The following is a 16,721-nucleotide window of genomic DNA, read 5'->3' as shown; positions in this document are numbered from 1 at the left end:
TATCCCTGCCTTTTTTGTTTTTGGATGTGATTGTGGAAGAAGTGGAGAGGAAGAGGATAAGAGCACTGGTATCTGGTTTATGTACTTAGTTCTACTACACCAATACAGTCAGAAGATAAAATAAATAAGCTTTGAATATTGGTAAATAATGACATGAACAACTAAAATGAGATTAAACAAAGTAAAAAATTAATTGTAATGGTTTTCCTGCACAGAAGTAGTCAAACTTTGTCACGTGCCCTGTAATTATAGGGCATTAGACAACATAACCCTAGCATGGCAGACAAAAATCCTTTGGCCAAGTCATGGCGTGGTAAGGAGAAATACCTGGTCCACATCTAGGTTTCTATTTGTCATCTCAGCAGGAAAGGACCACTTTGTCATCCAGGGTTTCACTGCAGCCTGACTTCAGGTATATGTGAAGGCCCCACCAGCTTGCTTACCAGATCCTACTGTTTTTACAAGTTTTTCTTAATTCCAATTAATACAGCGTGTCAGGTAATCCACAGTACATGCCACATAACTTGAAACTGACAGCAAGGAGTATGTGGAATCAAGACCTCAAAATGAGTTCAGCCTTGATAAGATAACTGATACCCTTTATGGATAAAGGAGTGGAAAGATGGTACTGGATAAGTACCGTAATCAAACCCTACGATAATGCACTAAGACAGTTTTGCTGCAGTGATTTACACTCGACCTGCATCTGGAGTCAAGAATGCTTTTTTGTGAACTGGTTTACTTATTGCTATTCTTTCCGAAGAAAATCATTCTTACAGAGAACAGAACAACTCAGATCTAAACCTGTAATTAAGTTGTACACAGGCATTTCTACATAGATAGTATTCCCTCTATAATTCTACATGAGATGAAAGCCAGAAATTGCTAAATTGATGCTTGCAATTCACAGATCCAAATACCACACTAACTTATTTCTGCTCCATTCCTAATCTCCTCTCTCTCTCACAGGAGAGGAAATAGACTTTAAAGTTGTATTTAATCAATTAACTTCAACCCTGACTGCAGTCTCTTTACCTGTCAATCGTTAAGTCCAGGCCACACTGTTCTCGAAGCTGAGGAAGCAGCTCCTCTTTTGACTGTCGGACAGTCATTCCTTTAGCAAAAACCGCATCTAGAAGAAACTTGCATGGCTGTAAACAAATAGAAAATGATTAAAGAATTTATTAGAAGGGGAAAAAAATACGTAAATTTGCCTTCTGATCATGTTTTGAGACCAGTCCCATTTACCTAGCTAAATGATCATTACAATGCCTTTTTGTAAACAAGGTAGTCTGATTAAAATTAGGATTAAAATTGGGATCAAATTGTGTATAAACCATGTTTTGACAGTCAAAATCTGAATGCAAGCCACCGCAGAAATAGTGTCTGGTCTCTGAATTACTAATTGCTACTATTATATTAACATTTTAAACAATTTGAAAAGAGCTTTTAAAATTTCAAATAAGCTTTTAAAATAAACTACATAGTAATAAATATGCCACTTTCTTGGGTTTCGTTTCGTTGGTAATATAGACCAGAACACCATGATTAGAAATAATTTTTAAATTATTCTTATTGCCTGCTATTACCAGTACAGCTTCAGTCTCTTATGATTCATTAATATATAATTTTCAGTTTTATCCAAAATGTAAAATCAGAATTTAAGGGCACAATAAGTCAACTTTTAAAGACTGCCTTCTGTATAGTGAAATCAACTTCTATACTTTTCATGTCCCAAAAGATGCTACAAGCAAGCGAGCTGCATTATGACAAGAGAGGCAATATTGTTTCCAGCACTCCTTCAGGACTGTCTTATCCAGAAACTAGTAGTATCTAGCTAACCTACCCAATAAGCGTTGCCTGCCCACCATGATTGTAACAAGTTATATTTGTACTTTATTATTGAAAACTGCAAAAATAAACAAAGACAGTTTTTTTATTCGGAAAGAATAACACATGATTTTCATAAGTTTAATGAAAAAGTTATTTTCATTTGTCCTCTATATACATTATAGAAATAAAAACATCTGAAAAGTATACTATAGATCACATTCCAGCTGCATACATTGAGTAACATGAACAAAAATAGCCTCTAATTCCCTTACTTAATCAAGAAAAAATTACAGTAAAGTACAGAGAAAAGAGGGTTCTTTTTTTTTCTCTCCAAGATTTCAGAGAAAATCTTGACTAAAGCACTTAATAAAACTTTCATGAATCGCTATTCATCTTGGAACAATCAACGCCTTACCTCTGGTTCATTTACCAAAAGCTGATAGACTTTGACTCTGTATTCACCTTTCTTAAGGGCTCTTCCAAGTCTAATAGTTATCTATAAAGAGGAAAGAGTATCTGTTAGTAACTACAAACAAAATCACATTTTATATCGCTATCAAGACAAACGTAGTGATTTAACCTAGCAAGTAATTAAAAGTTGTAAATTAAGTTCTTTGATTTGGAATATTGTACCAATGTATTTTTAATTATTCAAAATAACTTCTGAATAACCTTATTGTCATCAGAAAACGATGAAAGGGTCTCATTGAGCCGAACACTCTCAAACTCTTGATTGCTGGCATAGACTCTAAAGACTTTGAAGTGAGAGGATGGTACTCCAACAAAGGGCTCCAAATGTTGCTTGAAGGCAGACAGTGTAATTCTTTTATCAACATGTACCATCAACCCTAAGTAAAAATGAAGATGAAAATGGCATAAAACACTGAGATACAAAAAAAAAAAATGCATTCTAGAACATGACTTCCATATATTCAGTCATTACTTGCAGCAAAACAGTACAGAGAAGTTGAAATTCTAGTTAATGGCCACATTTACATTTCATCTGATGAAGGTTTTACTGTAACCCTTACAAGCTTTGCTGTATTTCACATGTTCATGGGCTGATAGTCTTGAAAGAACTAAGCAGTCCCAAAACTGCCCTGTTTTGCAATCAGTGGAGTACTGAATGAAGAATACATTACTTTGCTTCACTAAGACTACAGTCAATCACACTGAGCATTTGCAGATAATTCCCTACAGGCTTCCACTGGCTTGAGAGACAGACAGAATCAGCACATCTAACTCAGCACATCTGAGATAGGGCTGGCTAGGCACAAGCCACAAATTCTTGTTTTCAGGATTAAAAAGTTTGGTTCTCTCTGTTCTGGAAGGCCACGTGGTACCACAAGGGAAGCTCAAGTTTACGTTAAGGAAGTTTTTCACTGAATGATTTTTTATTAATGTATAGAAAAAACATTCTGGTTATGTGAAATTTTGAAACAAACTGATTTATCTTTAGAAAATGTGTCTTACTATTTGCAATATAGACTTCACCACAAACCACACTATGATCACTGGGAATTAGAAATACAGTATGACAGCTTGCTATATGAACAATTAACTAAATTATAAACCTGTTCATATTTAAGTAGCTCAAGATTAGCCACAAAGAAAAGTCCTTCCATCAGACATTTTGTTCAAACTCTTTAAGTAGTTGCTATCAAATCTCTCTCAATGTGACTTGAAAAATGAAAATGTTTCTTTACAAAGAAAATAACGAAAAGATTCCTTATCTATTGTTACATCAGGATTTCTGGATCGAGAAAAAAACCTTTGCCTTTCAAAATATTTATCTTGTATCCTGTTGTTCTTTAATTATTATGTTAATTATAAATCATACATAGCTACTGAGCATTGTTTTAAAATTTTATCTTTTTAATGAAAATTAAAGTACTTAGGGTCTTACACTGAACTTATACTATCACTGTCACAATTTGCCATAGGCTTCATTGTACCTATTGGGGCTCAATCAATGTAAAAGCAACAGTCTACTGAATTACATGATCAATATCAAGTATATCAGTATCGATTACATTTGAATTCTCAGTTTTGAGTTTTCAGTTTTTTAAATCTAAACGTTAACAGAATTACTGCTCTGTGAACCACAGCAATTAACTTGATTCTGGAACAGGCAAATCACCCCCAGAAAATGCAATTATTTTTCCTCTCACTAGAAGACAACTTAGCTTGTTCTTCAAAAGATACCTTCCATAGAAGGGAACAGATATATCTTAGATAGATGCAACTTTAATTCTTAAGAACAAAAAGACATGCAGTTTAAGTACAAATCACTGACTGAAAGACAAAAATTAAGCTAGGTTTTAACTGACCATGACACATTTCATCCTTGCACTTTCATTAAAGTTAATTTTACATACAAAAATCAAACTTTTCAAAGCTTTCATTACTTTTTAAGAGCATATGAATTAAAGTAATCTAGACTTTACTATCATTTAAGGCACTTAATAATAAAAAATACATACATTTTTGCCCTTCTCCTGAACCTTCATCTGCAGTGTAGGGTTCTGACTTAAAGTACATATATTGTGCTTCTCCTCTACTCTTGCCACTTTCATCGTATTCACTGTCTGTTCCGGAATCTTCTTCTGCTGTGTCCCAGGTTTCTTTCTTCCCCTGATTTGCTTTTGACCTCCTACTACTTGTGATACTATGAGAATCAAGTCCATTAGCCAAGGGAATTGGGGCATTGTCCACATTGCATAAAGTATCACTACTATGACTAGAGCTAAGGATATCACTGTCTACTGAACTTGTACTCCTATCATTATTTACATCCGAATCTGACCGTTCCTCAGACTGGAGATTTTCTGGATCAGAAATCTGAATTTGGTTTTCAAGTTCTCTGTTTTCTGCTGATGAGTCTATTTCATTTGAAGGTGATTCAATATTTTCAAAATCACTGGCTTCTGTGCTTTTGCTGCTGTCTCCATTATCACCCTCCTGCTGCTGCTGCAGGGACAAACTTTTAAGCTTTTCAGTGCTTTCTTCCAGAATCGCTTCTACAGATTTCATGTTGCCTACAGGTCCTTTTACTCTTTCAGAGGCTTCATCCACGTTGCCTGAATCTCCACTAGGCTTCTGATAAACTGATCGTCTAAACTGAGATCCAGGAGACTGCTCTGGTAATGAAACATATAGTCTGATTGTATTTGCATGACGATCCAAAAGTTTCCATAAATGAGAATCTGTATATGCCACATGATGATCTAATGACTCCGAGCTTTCAATAAATACCTGAACATAAAATAGCAGTGTTTTTATCATGTAGTACTACATTAAAAGCTACAAAAGCAAACATAGGATTGAGCGCACATTAGAAATAATGTCAACAAGCAACATCATCTTTTAGCAACCATTTTAAAATAGATTTTTAGAGACAGAAACTAAGAAGTCCATAGCTTAATAAGTTTTCCTTACTTTCATGGTCACATTAAGATTGGAGTGACTTGTAACCAAACTGACCAGCTGCAATAAGCACTATTTGGAAACTGAAGCTTTATGTTTAGAAGTGTACTCGGGTATCACTTCAATGTACACCCTTCATTTGTACAGTAACACTAATTACAATAGTATTGACACCAACAACTACAGATAGTCTTTATTTTTCTAGTATAGCATCATAAAAAAGAAATATTTAAATGCATACATGGGTAAACAACAAGGCAATTTAGAAAACAAGTGATCAAATTTCTCTTTTTCCTTTCCAAAGACCACCGTGGAAAATGAAAAGTTTTGAACTAACTGAATAACAAGTCAATGACACTGTTTTGTTGAATTATAAACTAAGGTCTTCGCTAATTTTTGCTCATCCAGGATACTGTGATCTTCAGCCTTAATTTCAAACCCAAATGATATTCAAAACTGCTAGATGTGCTATTGCTACTATAGTGAAGAGACCAACGCTACAGATGCCATTTAATTACAAATATTATTTAAGCACTAAGTTACTCTTTTTCTGAATGCAACCCCTCAATACGCTGTAACTTTTGGTTAGCCCTGAAGTTGTCTGGCAGTTGGACTAGATCTTGAAGGTCCCTTCCAACTGAAGGATTCTATTATACAACTATAATCGGAAGCATTTACTCAAAATGTTTTTAGAAAGTATAGATTTCGCTAGGGGGATTTACACAGTAAAAGTTACTGAATTTAAGATGGAGACCCACCAAAAACTTGCTCTTAGCTTTGAAATTTGCCTATTAAAAACTAACTCTGAGAGCAGGCATAGCTGTTGAGAACGTTTAAAACCAATTTGGGTTTCATAGTAATATGCCAACCCTTTTGTCCTAAGAGTTGACTTTTAAATCTCCATTGTAAAGTTTTTAGCTATCACTTTAGCCACAGAGTATCACACAGATTTCTGATTTCGAACATGTGCTACCTTGTTATGTACACTAGGTTTTATATACAGCCTACAGAATTCATTGGCATCACAGTATTTGCTAGTTATCAAAAAAAATACAGTACTTTGTACTTCAGAGGAAAGTAAAAAGTGACTTTTCCTTAAAACTCCATACAGACATTCCTACCTGTTACAACACAACAGTGAAGTCTATAAATACATGAACAGTTTAAAAACTGGAGCACCTACCTTGTTGCTTCTAAAAAAGCCTTCAGCTTTCAGCGTTTTGCTGGAAACATTCAGAAGACGCAAGTCATTGTAGCAACGTTCTAATACTACCCGCATTGTTTCAGCAGGCAGGTGTGTAGCCTAAAATAAGACATTCAGTGCAAGGTAATGTGCATTATTATGTGTGTTCCAGTATTTGAAGATTAATCATATGGAAAGGAGAAGGTTTGTTTATTGACTTTAGACTTGTAAAGACCAGGAAGGGGTGTGTGTGTGGGGGGTGGAAATACATCCCAATATCCTGAGCCTGTTCAGTCCCAGTTCCTTTCCTCCATCCTTTGACACATAGTGTGTTAGTTTTGCCATAAGATCAGAGGACTAAAATGGCTCAGAGAACTGGCATAATGTGAGTGACTAGTAATAAAAGGAAGCAGTCCCATTCTTTAGGGTATAAACCCAGTTTTGTGCACTGTTCGCTTAACACTTAGCCAGCTTGAATTCAAAGACAGAAACTACATTTCATAATGAATATTATTAAGTTATACCCACCACTGAACAAACTTACACAGAACCGATTAAGTAAAATGGTTGCCTTCTTCCTGTTCAATGGAAGCAGCATTGGCCTAAGACGGATTCCATAGCCTACAACCATCTAAAAATAATTCTACATCTGAAGTAGCTGCTGGGATGAAGAGGAGGGCTTGTGGGGAGACTGAACAACTTTAGATGTCAGATTTAATTACTGAAACCAATAGGGAAAATTGCATGTTGTTTCAGTTATATGGTAACAATTCACTATTTCTGCTGCTGATTGCATAAATCAGGGAGGTGATTGAACTTACTAATCCAAACGAATATCAAACTTCACTCTTTAGCTTCTCCAAAAAGCAGATTATCTGGTAAATTAGTAAGAAACAGGGCCAGGCAGTGGCTAAGCTTGTGCAAAAGCCAGGGTAGAACTATGGACAGAAGAAGCAGATTGCTTCTTTTGTCAGACAGGCTCAACTGTAACTAACCAAACCCTGTGACAGGATACATAGCATAAATGAGCTGTAAAGGGTGCAAGATCTCATTTTATATACATATGAGATTTTCAGTCAGAATGATTTAAAATTCTGCAATGAAATTCCCAAATAATTGTAAATTACCTTTGAAATTAGCTGTTTAAATTCTGAAACGGTTTGATTCAAATATGCTCGTACACTTATTGGAGGAGCAACAGATTCAGTCCTTAGGTCAACTACATGAACCTTTACCATGACCTCTGTAGGGAAGAGAGGAAAAGCAAACCCACAGACATATGAAGAAAATTCAGAAGGCAAAGAAAACATACATATAGTTTTCTGATATACTGGCTAGGGGGTTTCATTAAATACATACAAATAGTAAAGAATTTGAAAAGGGGTCCAATTTCAGAAGTTTATTTTCAGATCAACTTTAATGCCAGAAGCAAAAGTGTTCCAAAGTTTGACACAGTTTACCTTAGACCAACTTCAGTAAGAAGCACGACAGCAACACAGCACAGTATGTGCTTTGAGTACTGTACTAAATTTTATGAAATCAAAGTTTTTCTTCTCTCACACATTACACAACCTTTATTTTCACACCACCATGCAATATATAATTTTAGCCTATTTTTGTCTACATATAATTACATGACTTACCACCAGGTTTATAGCACTGGAAAACTTGGTCAGGTCTTCTTGTTTCCAATAGTAAGTCAAACATGTACGTTGATTTGACACCTCCAAGTAATAAACCCATTGGTGTATCCTCTTCTCCTTCATACGATCGTTCCAAGTAGTCATGGAACTCATCATATTTGACAAGACGACAGCAATCTAAAGGGACAGCCTCGTCTAAATCCATTAGCTAAACAAAAAAGATATAATTTAATAACGGCTTACTTGTGAACTTAGTTTTTCCTCAGCACGTGCATTTCCAAGAATACTTTGAATCCATGAAGTTCAACTGTGTTTAGAACAAAACATGTACGTATACAGTATGTTACATACGCACTATTTTAATTATATATACAGAAACTTGCATCAAAATCCAAAGAGGGAAATGTAAAAACGGGCTCCAGAAATACATTCATAGGTATCAGTTTGTCCTGGTTTCAGGTAGGACAGAGTTAATTTTCCTCCTAGTAGCTGGCAGGGTGCTATGTTTTGGATTAGAATGAGAAGAGCGCTGATAACATGCTGATGTTTTAATTGTTGTAGAGCAGTGCTTACATCAAGCCAAGGACTTTTCAGCTTCTCGCTCTGTCCTGCTAGCGAGCAGGCTAGGGATGCAGCAGGAGCTGGGAGGGGACAGACCCAGGACAGCTGACCCAAACTGGCCAAAGGGGTATTCCATACCACCTGACGTCATGCTGAACAATATATAGGGGTGGCTAGCTGGGGTGGAGGGGGGGCCGGCTGCTCGGGGATAGGCTGGGCATCGGTCAACGGGTGGTGAGCAATTGCATTGTGCATCACTTATTTCGTACACATTATTACTATTAATACTATTATTATTATTGTTATTATTTTCCCTGTCTTAATAAACTGTATTTATCTCAACTCACAGACTTCACTTTCCCATTTCTCTCCCCCATCCCGGAGAGGGAGGGGGGAGGGTGAGCGAATGGCTGTGTGGTGTTTGGCTGCCAGCCGGGCTAAACCACAACACAGTTATACCAAAGAGCATCTTAGAGGGCTCATGAAGTCATGTGCACTATCTTCCACTCAAAATCCTTGGCTGCACTCTGAGCCAAAGATGCATAAGGCAAAAACTAACGAGTACAGGTAGGTAAGCAAAAATACATGCCTTCAACTTCTACCTCCTTGCGGAAGGCAAAAATTAAGTGACACTTTGGTGCCAACTGGTGTTAATGTATTAGCTATGGAGGAAGTTTCTTGAAATTTCTCTTATTACAAACCCAATGCAAAATTGTTAGGGCAATACAAATGAACAGAAATCTCTCAACTTACTGAAGCTACAGAGAGTCTACCAGCAGCTCTTAATGTAATTTTACAATAAGGGTCATATTGCCTAACTCAAGTCAATAATTCCAACCCCTCTTCAAAAAGTAAAGACAAAACCCAAACCCACAAACACCCCCACAGCATTAAAAATTCAAAGACTGAAAATACAACAGCAGAAAATGTGTGTGAAAATATTACATCTAACAATTTTAATATTTTGTTATGCATACCTTGTAAGCTATTTCCACAGCTTCCTTCAGTGTCCTGTCCTTATGAACCTCTAATTTGTTCTCCATCATTATTTGTTTTGTAGGATGCATACAGAACAATTTAATCTATGAAACAAGACAGAGAAATTAGCTTTCAGCTGTAGGAGAGTTTCCTTTCAGCTGCAGATACAACTGCAGATAGGAAACATGAAAGGCACAGTAGATAGCACTAACGTATGCATGTGTGTATATATATATATATATATGTAAACATATACATATATATTTTTGGCTATATGTGTATATATAATATTTAATATACATAAAATATATTTATATAATATATATATATTAAATATATTTAACATATATTTAAAGATATCTATCTATCTATCTACAAAAGTCTAACCTTTTGCAATCTGGGATATAATATCAATGATCAAAATACCTTTAAACTGCAGACAGAGTACAAATTAAAAATTAAAACACTCCCTCCAAAACAAAATGCACACAGGGACAATGAGTGTTAAATTCCTTTTTTACATAACACACTAAGTTATTTTACAGATGTAGAAAACCTAACAGTCAATTGATTCTTAGGAAGACCAGCTGACAGACATGCTTGTATGTCTTAAGTGTCCTGTTCTTATCTAATCTGTGGTCAAAAAATCTTTTCCCTCTTTCTGTCAAAGAATTAGTTTAAATCAGTTTATGAAAAATTTCACAACACAAAGGGTCACAATATGAAGAGATCTAAGTACGAAACACTTTACATAAAGAACTACATACTTTAGGGAATTTGGAATTTTTCATTTTGCTGAAATCAAGTGATCCCAGGCTAGAGTTTTTTTTTCTAGCAGGTCCCTCTACTCTGTACAAGCTTCCAGTAGGTGTACATTTCATTTTAATACGCATATATTTAACACAAAAAAGTCCTTGCACTGTAGTTACAATTTATAATTTATAGTAGAAACAATACATAGAAATTTATTGTTACATTATTCAGCAGAAATTCTAACCTTGCAAGTGTTGCGCTCAATTTCCCGTTGCCTCTTTTCTTGTTCTTCCAATTCTCTCTCTTTCTGTACTAATTGTTTAATGTGGTCTGGATACTCATGTGCCTCAAGAAACTCTGTCACGAATAAAAAAAAGGAAAAATTTCCACTGTAGGGTAACATCTTAGGAATTTTGGACATATTTAATTAACTTTTTTGGCTTATTCCTTCTTCACCTAAACTTCCCACTCAACCATGTCCTGTTCTCTTTTTCAGGATTTAAATGGAACTGAAGTCAGCCCTTCCCCTTGGGGATTATAAGTCAGCGATAGCAGAAAATGTTATCGGCACAAGAAAATTAATATTCCAGTATCAGTAAGGGAAGTTTTACTGTTGTAAAGAAATCCTTCAATAATGATGACTGCTCACAAGACTGCTTTTATAATAAAAGTCTGTTGTAGAAAGTGAAAGAGCTTAAAACCAAAATATTATCTGTATTGTGATAAAATATAGCAGTTAATACAGCTCAGTGTACTTCATGATAACTTGTTACATAAAAAAAGGACATGCAATACTTCACACTGAAAAAGAACAGTTGTCTCACAATCCTGGTGCCATGCTTATCACAAGCAACTTAGCAAACAAGTTTTCAAAATTAAAAAAAGGGTTTGGTGTATACAAGAAGTCTGAAATAATGGATTTAGTTTTTTCATTTGCTTGTTAGGCAATTATCAATCTCAAAATGTATGGGAAAATCTATTTCCAAAGACAGCTCTTGACCCAAAGATTTTCTTTATTGGTATTTAAAAATAAATAAAACTTATTTTATCTTTACACAATTTGAAGCCACTCTTGTTCAGAATAAATATTGTTTCAATCACTTAAACACTGAAACAATTTTATTATTTTTCTTAATACTTACCACTTTATTAGTTGATATAGAGCTTTGTTTTAACAGTATCCTCCTTGTGCTAAATCCACTTAAAACTTATATAAAGTATCTACTTCAGATACTGCTACTTTAAAACTAAATATATTTTTAGAAGGCAGCAAAATTGAGTTTAGGGGATACTTAGCTTTTTTTCCCCTTCCTACTTCCTCAAAGAATATATCATGGTTCAACTTTATGGAGAAAACAGTAAAAGAGAAATATTCCTAACATGTCTCAAAGTACTCTGTCTTATGAAATAGATTTCTGCAAAAAATAGATGTGGTTTGTGTTTATTATGATGCTGGCATGAAATGACATATTTGCTCCAAGAGATTTAAAAATATACCGATACAGAAGCAGTTACAACTCTTGTTAGTTTTAGTTTTTCAATAGATTCAGCTTAAGCTTTGATTTTTAGTTTGTATTCAAAAAAAAAAGTCATTAAAGCTAATTTCATTATCCTTGCACTTCTAAATTCTTTCCTTATTCTTGCTAGTAGTCACCCTCAGCATCGTGGTTCAATTCAAAATTTTATTAAAAAAATGAATGGAAACAGAACCATTCACGTCCCCTTTAAAATATTTACAGCTGAAAATATTATAAAGAATTTATAAAAAACTGTAAAAATATTACAAGATAAACAAAATGCTATTTTCAAAGATATTTTTTACTCCCTCCTCCACTGGACATAAAATTTTGCATATATATATATATACATGTATGCACGAGTAGGTCATATGATCAATATGTCAAATGCTGGAATTCAACCTCAGCTCAAAACCAAAGTTCTATTATACCAAGCTTTCACTTACTACTGCAACATTTAGGTATGCTCAGATTTTAAATGAGAAACATGGATTTTTTAAGGAAAAATATTTTTTAAAAACACCCACAAAAGACAAACAAATTCTGAAAGATTATGGTTATTAGTATTATGAGCAATCTAACCCTACAAAATTAATCTAACCTTATTAAATTCATTATCTTGAAATTAGGCCTCCAAAGAGATATTCCACTTTTGAAACCAAATAGAGTTCTCATTTTCTGTTGGGACATACTTGAAAGAATAAACAGCCTGCCCACTACTATATGGGGATAGTCATCCTCTAAACCTTGGTGTACTAAATTAGAGCATAAAAATAAGTGGCATAGTTTAAAAAAAAAGTGGCATAAAAAACATGAAATCCCAGATCTGTTTTTCACTGTGTAGTTTACAGTATTGTCCCTTGCCTCCTAACAAACAAAAAGTAAGGGCTGGTTATAAAATGTGAACCTGTCATTAGTTCTCATTTAAAATTTAAAAATTTAGAAAGTTCTCATTATTGACTCATTTAAAAGTCAATATTTTTATTCTATTATCAAGCACGCACTAGTACATTTCAGTGTAGTTTGTGTCACCCAGCATATTTCTCCTTCAAATCCACAATATAGAAAATACTAAAAAAAAATAAAAAATCAGAAAGTTTACTTTGTGATGGCCTCCTAATGATCACAAGGGCTAACTATTAAAAGAGTAATGAAAAGCGGTAATAGAAGGCTCCCTATATGAAAGCTACTTACCCTAAAAATACCGATACCATGACCCTCAAAAAAATTAGGGAGATACTATGTTAACGAAAGTCCTATTCCTGAAGTAGAATCTTACTAGTTAAGAACCACAAAGCATACTTACTTGCATTTCTTGCTGGATCCTTCAGTCTATATATTAGCATGTACGCATTTGTGGAGCTGGTAAAGAAAAAAAAGTTACCTGAATTTATCAGATAGAAGGACAACATTCATTTCAAAAGCTGGTTTGGTCCCCCTGCCCACCCCGTAAAGAACTATGTTGTACATATCTTAGTAACATGCTAAGCAAAAATGATTTTCAAAAATAAACACCATGCTATTTTAATGATCTTTTATTCCATCCACTTCTATTTTTCAGCTACCATGTTAAGCACATGCATCTTGGCCAATCATTCGATTATGCTAAACACCAGAAAAGAATGCAATATTGCAGTACTAACCTGGCAAAAGCACTGGAATAATAGCCTCTGCTTCCAGAAGATCCACCATATGTTTTCTTAATATCTTCCTGAGTTATCTAACAGAAAATCAATTTATTATTTGAGAGACTTGCAATAATCAATATGCATTTATTCTCATTAGAAAAAATGTCATTACATATCAACCCAATATTATTATTATTATTATTATTATTATTATTTTTTTTTTTTAAGTATTTCAGATCTGCTTATTTGCTGAGTGAAAAAAATCCATTTCAAAGTGATCTGTCTCTTCATTTTACTACGAATTTAACAGATCTACAAATACACTTCTCTAAGCAAGGAAGTATTCTTAGCATATATATGAAAGCCAAATTCTAAATCCAGCAGTCTGTGTGTGACTAAAGGCTTCTTTATAAATCATCCCTCCCTCAGCATCAACACTTTATGGCATGTCATGACAATTCACCATAAAGCCTGGTAAGTTGGAGCCTATTTCTTAAAGTTTCTCTTACAATAGAGGGAGAACTACACTTAAACTGTCATGGAAAGAATATCCTACATTACACTACATACATTACACAGAGAAAACAAGGGAACACAGTAAAACTGAAGGAAATAAACAGGAGAGCAATCAAAGGTTGAAGACCAATTAACTGTTCCCCTTATATGGGCTAAATCAGGATACAAATGACCTAGTGTCTCAACTGAACCAGGTAGACTCAGCTGTAATACCATCCAGACACCTATTGTTACATTCTGGTTTTACTGCATGATTTCTGACTGAAATTGATCATGCCTCATACAAAAGGACTAAAATTAAACCTGACTTGCAACTATAGACCGCATAGAAGGGGCTACACTGAAAACTGGTGTCAGTGTAATTCACAGCTAGCAAATGACATTGGCATGCTGATACACGTTGCTACCTGCAAGTAGAAACTGTTCTTTGACTTACACCACAATGCTAAAATTCAGGGGAGGTGTGGAAGAAAACTGAAAAGACTCCAACCTCAAAAAGATAGGGGCTAAAATCTGTAACCAGCACTGACAGTGGACGGAATCAGAACTGAAAGGGCAGGGAGAGAAAATGAAAAAAGAGTAAATCCACCTAATACCCACCCCTCACTACAACATACAAAAAACAACACAAAGAAAATCTACAAATCATTTAAGCTAATGAAACAACTGTTAAACACAAGTGAAAAATCATATGAAAAATACAAGCTCATTGGTTCATTTATGGGTACTTAAGGTAGCAAAATTGTTTTTACCTTGCTAACATGCTGATCATTAAAACTGTACCATTGGTCATCACTAAATGATTTTATACAGGCATAGTAATGGCCACCAGCAGCACTTCCAGAATGAACCATAACAGAAAAGAGCTCATACAGTAGAGAATTCTGAGGAGAAAAGAAAAAGTTTTGATAAAATATATTAAGAAAAGGTAACCAAATGATTTTACAAGAACTATTACATGAACCCAAGTATATAAATAGTTGTATATTAAAAAACTAATCTGTGTAACAGGAATATATTACTGCAATACAAACTTAAAATTCAAGCTACAATATGCTAAATACTATACAGGAGTATATAATAATAGAAATGAAGAGAAATTTCCCCTTTGTATGGTGGAGAGTGACAAGAAAGACCAAGTAACTTAAGTCATTGAAGCATGTTTTTTTTTTCCTGAGATACATTCCTTTTTTTCAAGAACCGGCTTAATGCATTAGTGTTATTTCTTTTCTGAACAAGCTCTGACTGCGAAGATATACAAGAACAGAAACATATACCAATTTATTTCATTTCCATACCCAGGAGGAAATAGCAGAATAACACAACAGGATATGAACTTGCATTAAGCATTACTGAAAATAATCCTCAGGCTAAAAAACAAACCCTGAAAATGCATACTACATACATTAAAAAAAAAAAAAATCAGTAACACCAAAGAGGAACCACCAAAACAATTACCAATGCCTTTAAAAAAAAGTATCAGACTATTCCTAAATCATAGAACAGTAAGTTTTAGAGCAAGTACTCAGTTGAAGGATGAACATTTTCATTAGGATGGCAAGCAGACTCAGAACTATATTGGTTCATTCCAAATACACGTGCATCTACTGTGTTTTTGTAATTCTTAGAATTTGTATGTTACTTCTTTACCATATTGCTTGAAAGTTTTTAGTATTCTCTAAAAATTATCCAAAATTAGCTTTCTCATGCTAGATAGGTATTAAGCATATCTCCACGCAGGAAACAAAGTAATGACCAACTTGCCTGTAGCTACAAACTTCAGGCTTATTTACTATCATCTCTGTCTGCATTCTCCAGTGCTGCTTTTTGCCCCTTAATGTATAATGCAAAACAGTAACAGCTTTCAGTATTCACTCTATATTAACTTCCCTCACAACACTCTGAATGTGCTGTCTAAAAACTGTTTTCATCAATGAAAAGATATGTATTAAGGACATACCACCATTGCTGTGTAGACATTAAAAAGTGCTGAACAATACTGACTCAAATAGGTGTTACAAGAAATAAGTATTTTTAGATTACATAGAAGAAATACTTTAAATTATACTGCATCCATTAACATACCTTAACCCAAAAAGTTGGCAAGGTAACTGTTAAGCCTGTTTTGTCATGACAAGCAGTTAAACTTACTGCTAGTTGGCCAAAGTTACTGTCAAAAGTAGGCCTTGACATTTGCCTCAGATACATTACAATACTCTGTCCTTGTTCTAATCAAGCGACTATCAAGTAATTTTTTTTTCAGCTAGCGGACAGTAGTCAGAACGCGCAAAAAACCCTCTCAAATGGTTTGAGGTACATGTAAAGAGGGACAGATGTACAGTTTAAAATGCAAGTCTTTCAGTATCAATGAAAATTAACAGTCACGGCCAATCAGCTTTCTAACAAGTCAGAATAAAAGCTATTGGCCAGATTTCCAATGTGTTCACTGAACGAGGGTACGTGAGGTATCCACTGTAGACATTAACATAAAACTTAAGATTCAAAGAATTTTCTACTGGCAAGAAAACTCAATTAAGTTTCTCTAAGATCTTCAGCAATTATGTCCCACAAAAAGATGACTGCTAACCTAGGCTGACTGGCAACCCGATTTCTTTATATTAACTATGGATGAGACTGTTTAACAGTTCCCTGGCCTCATCTGTATCATTTTGCAATCAGTTGC

General features: G+C 34.6%; 1 protein-coding gene across 7 annotated transcripts in view; it reads right to left on the bottom strand.

Moving 5' to 3' along the window:
• The window catches only part of USP47 (ubiquitin specific peptidase 47), a 52,648-nt gene that overhangs the window by 6,808 nt on the left and 29,119 nt on the right, over positions 1-16,721 (bottom strand). For all 7 annotated transcript variants that reach the window (XM_040559344.1, XM_040559339.1, XM_040559343.1 and 4 more), the window contains 12 exons: positions 14,791-14,922; positions 13,538-13,614; positions 13,201-13,256; positions 10,622-10,734; positions 9,624-9,728; positions 8,086-8,293; positions 7,570-7,685; positions 6,443-6,562; positions 4,317-5,088; positions 2,506-2,681; positions 2,249-2,329; positions 1,036-1,151 (listed from right to left, as the gene is read on the bottom strand). In XM_040559344.1, the coding sequence (XP_040415278.1) occupies positions 1,036-1,151; positions 2,249-2,329; positions 2,506-2,681; positions 4,317-5,088; positions 6,443-6,562; positions 7,570-7,685; positions 8,086-8,293; positions 9,624-9,728; positions 10,622-10,734; positions 13,201-13,256; positions 13,538-13,614; positions 14,791-14,922 (2,072 nt within the window). The remainder of the gene's footprint in view (positions 1-1,035; positions 1,152-2,248; positions 2,330-2,505; positions 2,682-4,316; positions 5,089-6,442; positions 6,563-7,569; positions 7,686-8,085; positions 8,294-9,623; positions 9,729-10,621; positions 10,735-13,200; positions 13,257-13,537; positions 13,615-14,790; positions 14,923-16,721) is intronic.

This window comes from Cygnus olor, chromosome 5, assembly GCF_009769625.2.
Source record: "Cygnus olor isolate bCygOlo1 chromosome 5, bCygOlo1.pri.v2, whole genome shotgun sequence".
NCBI classification, from domain to species: Eukaryota; Metazoa; Chordata; class Aves; order Anseriformes; family Anatidae; genus Cygnus; species Cygnus olor.
This window is presented reverse-complemented; position numbering and strand designations above follow the sequence as displayed.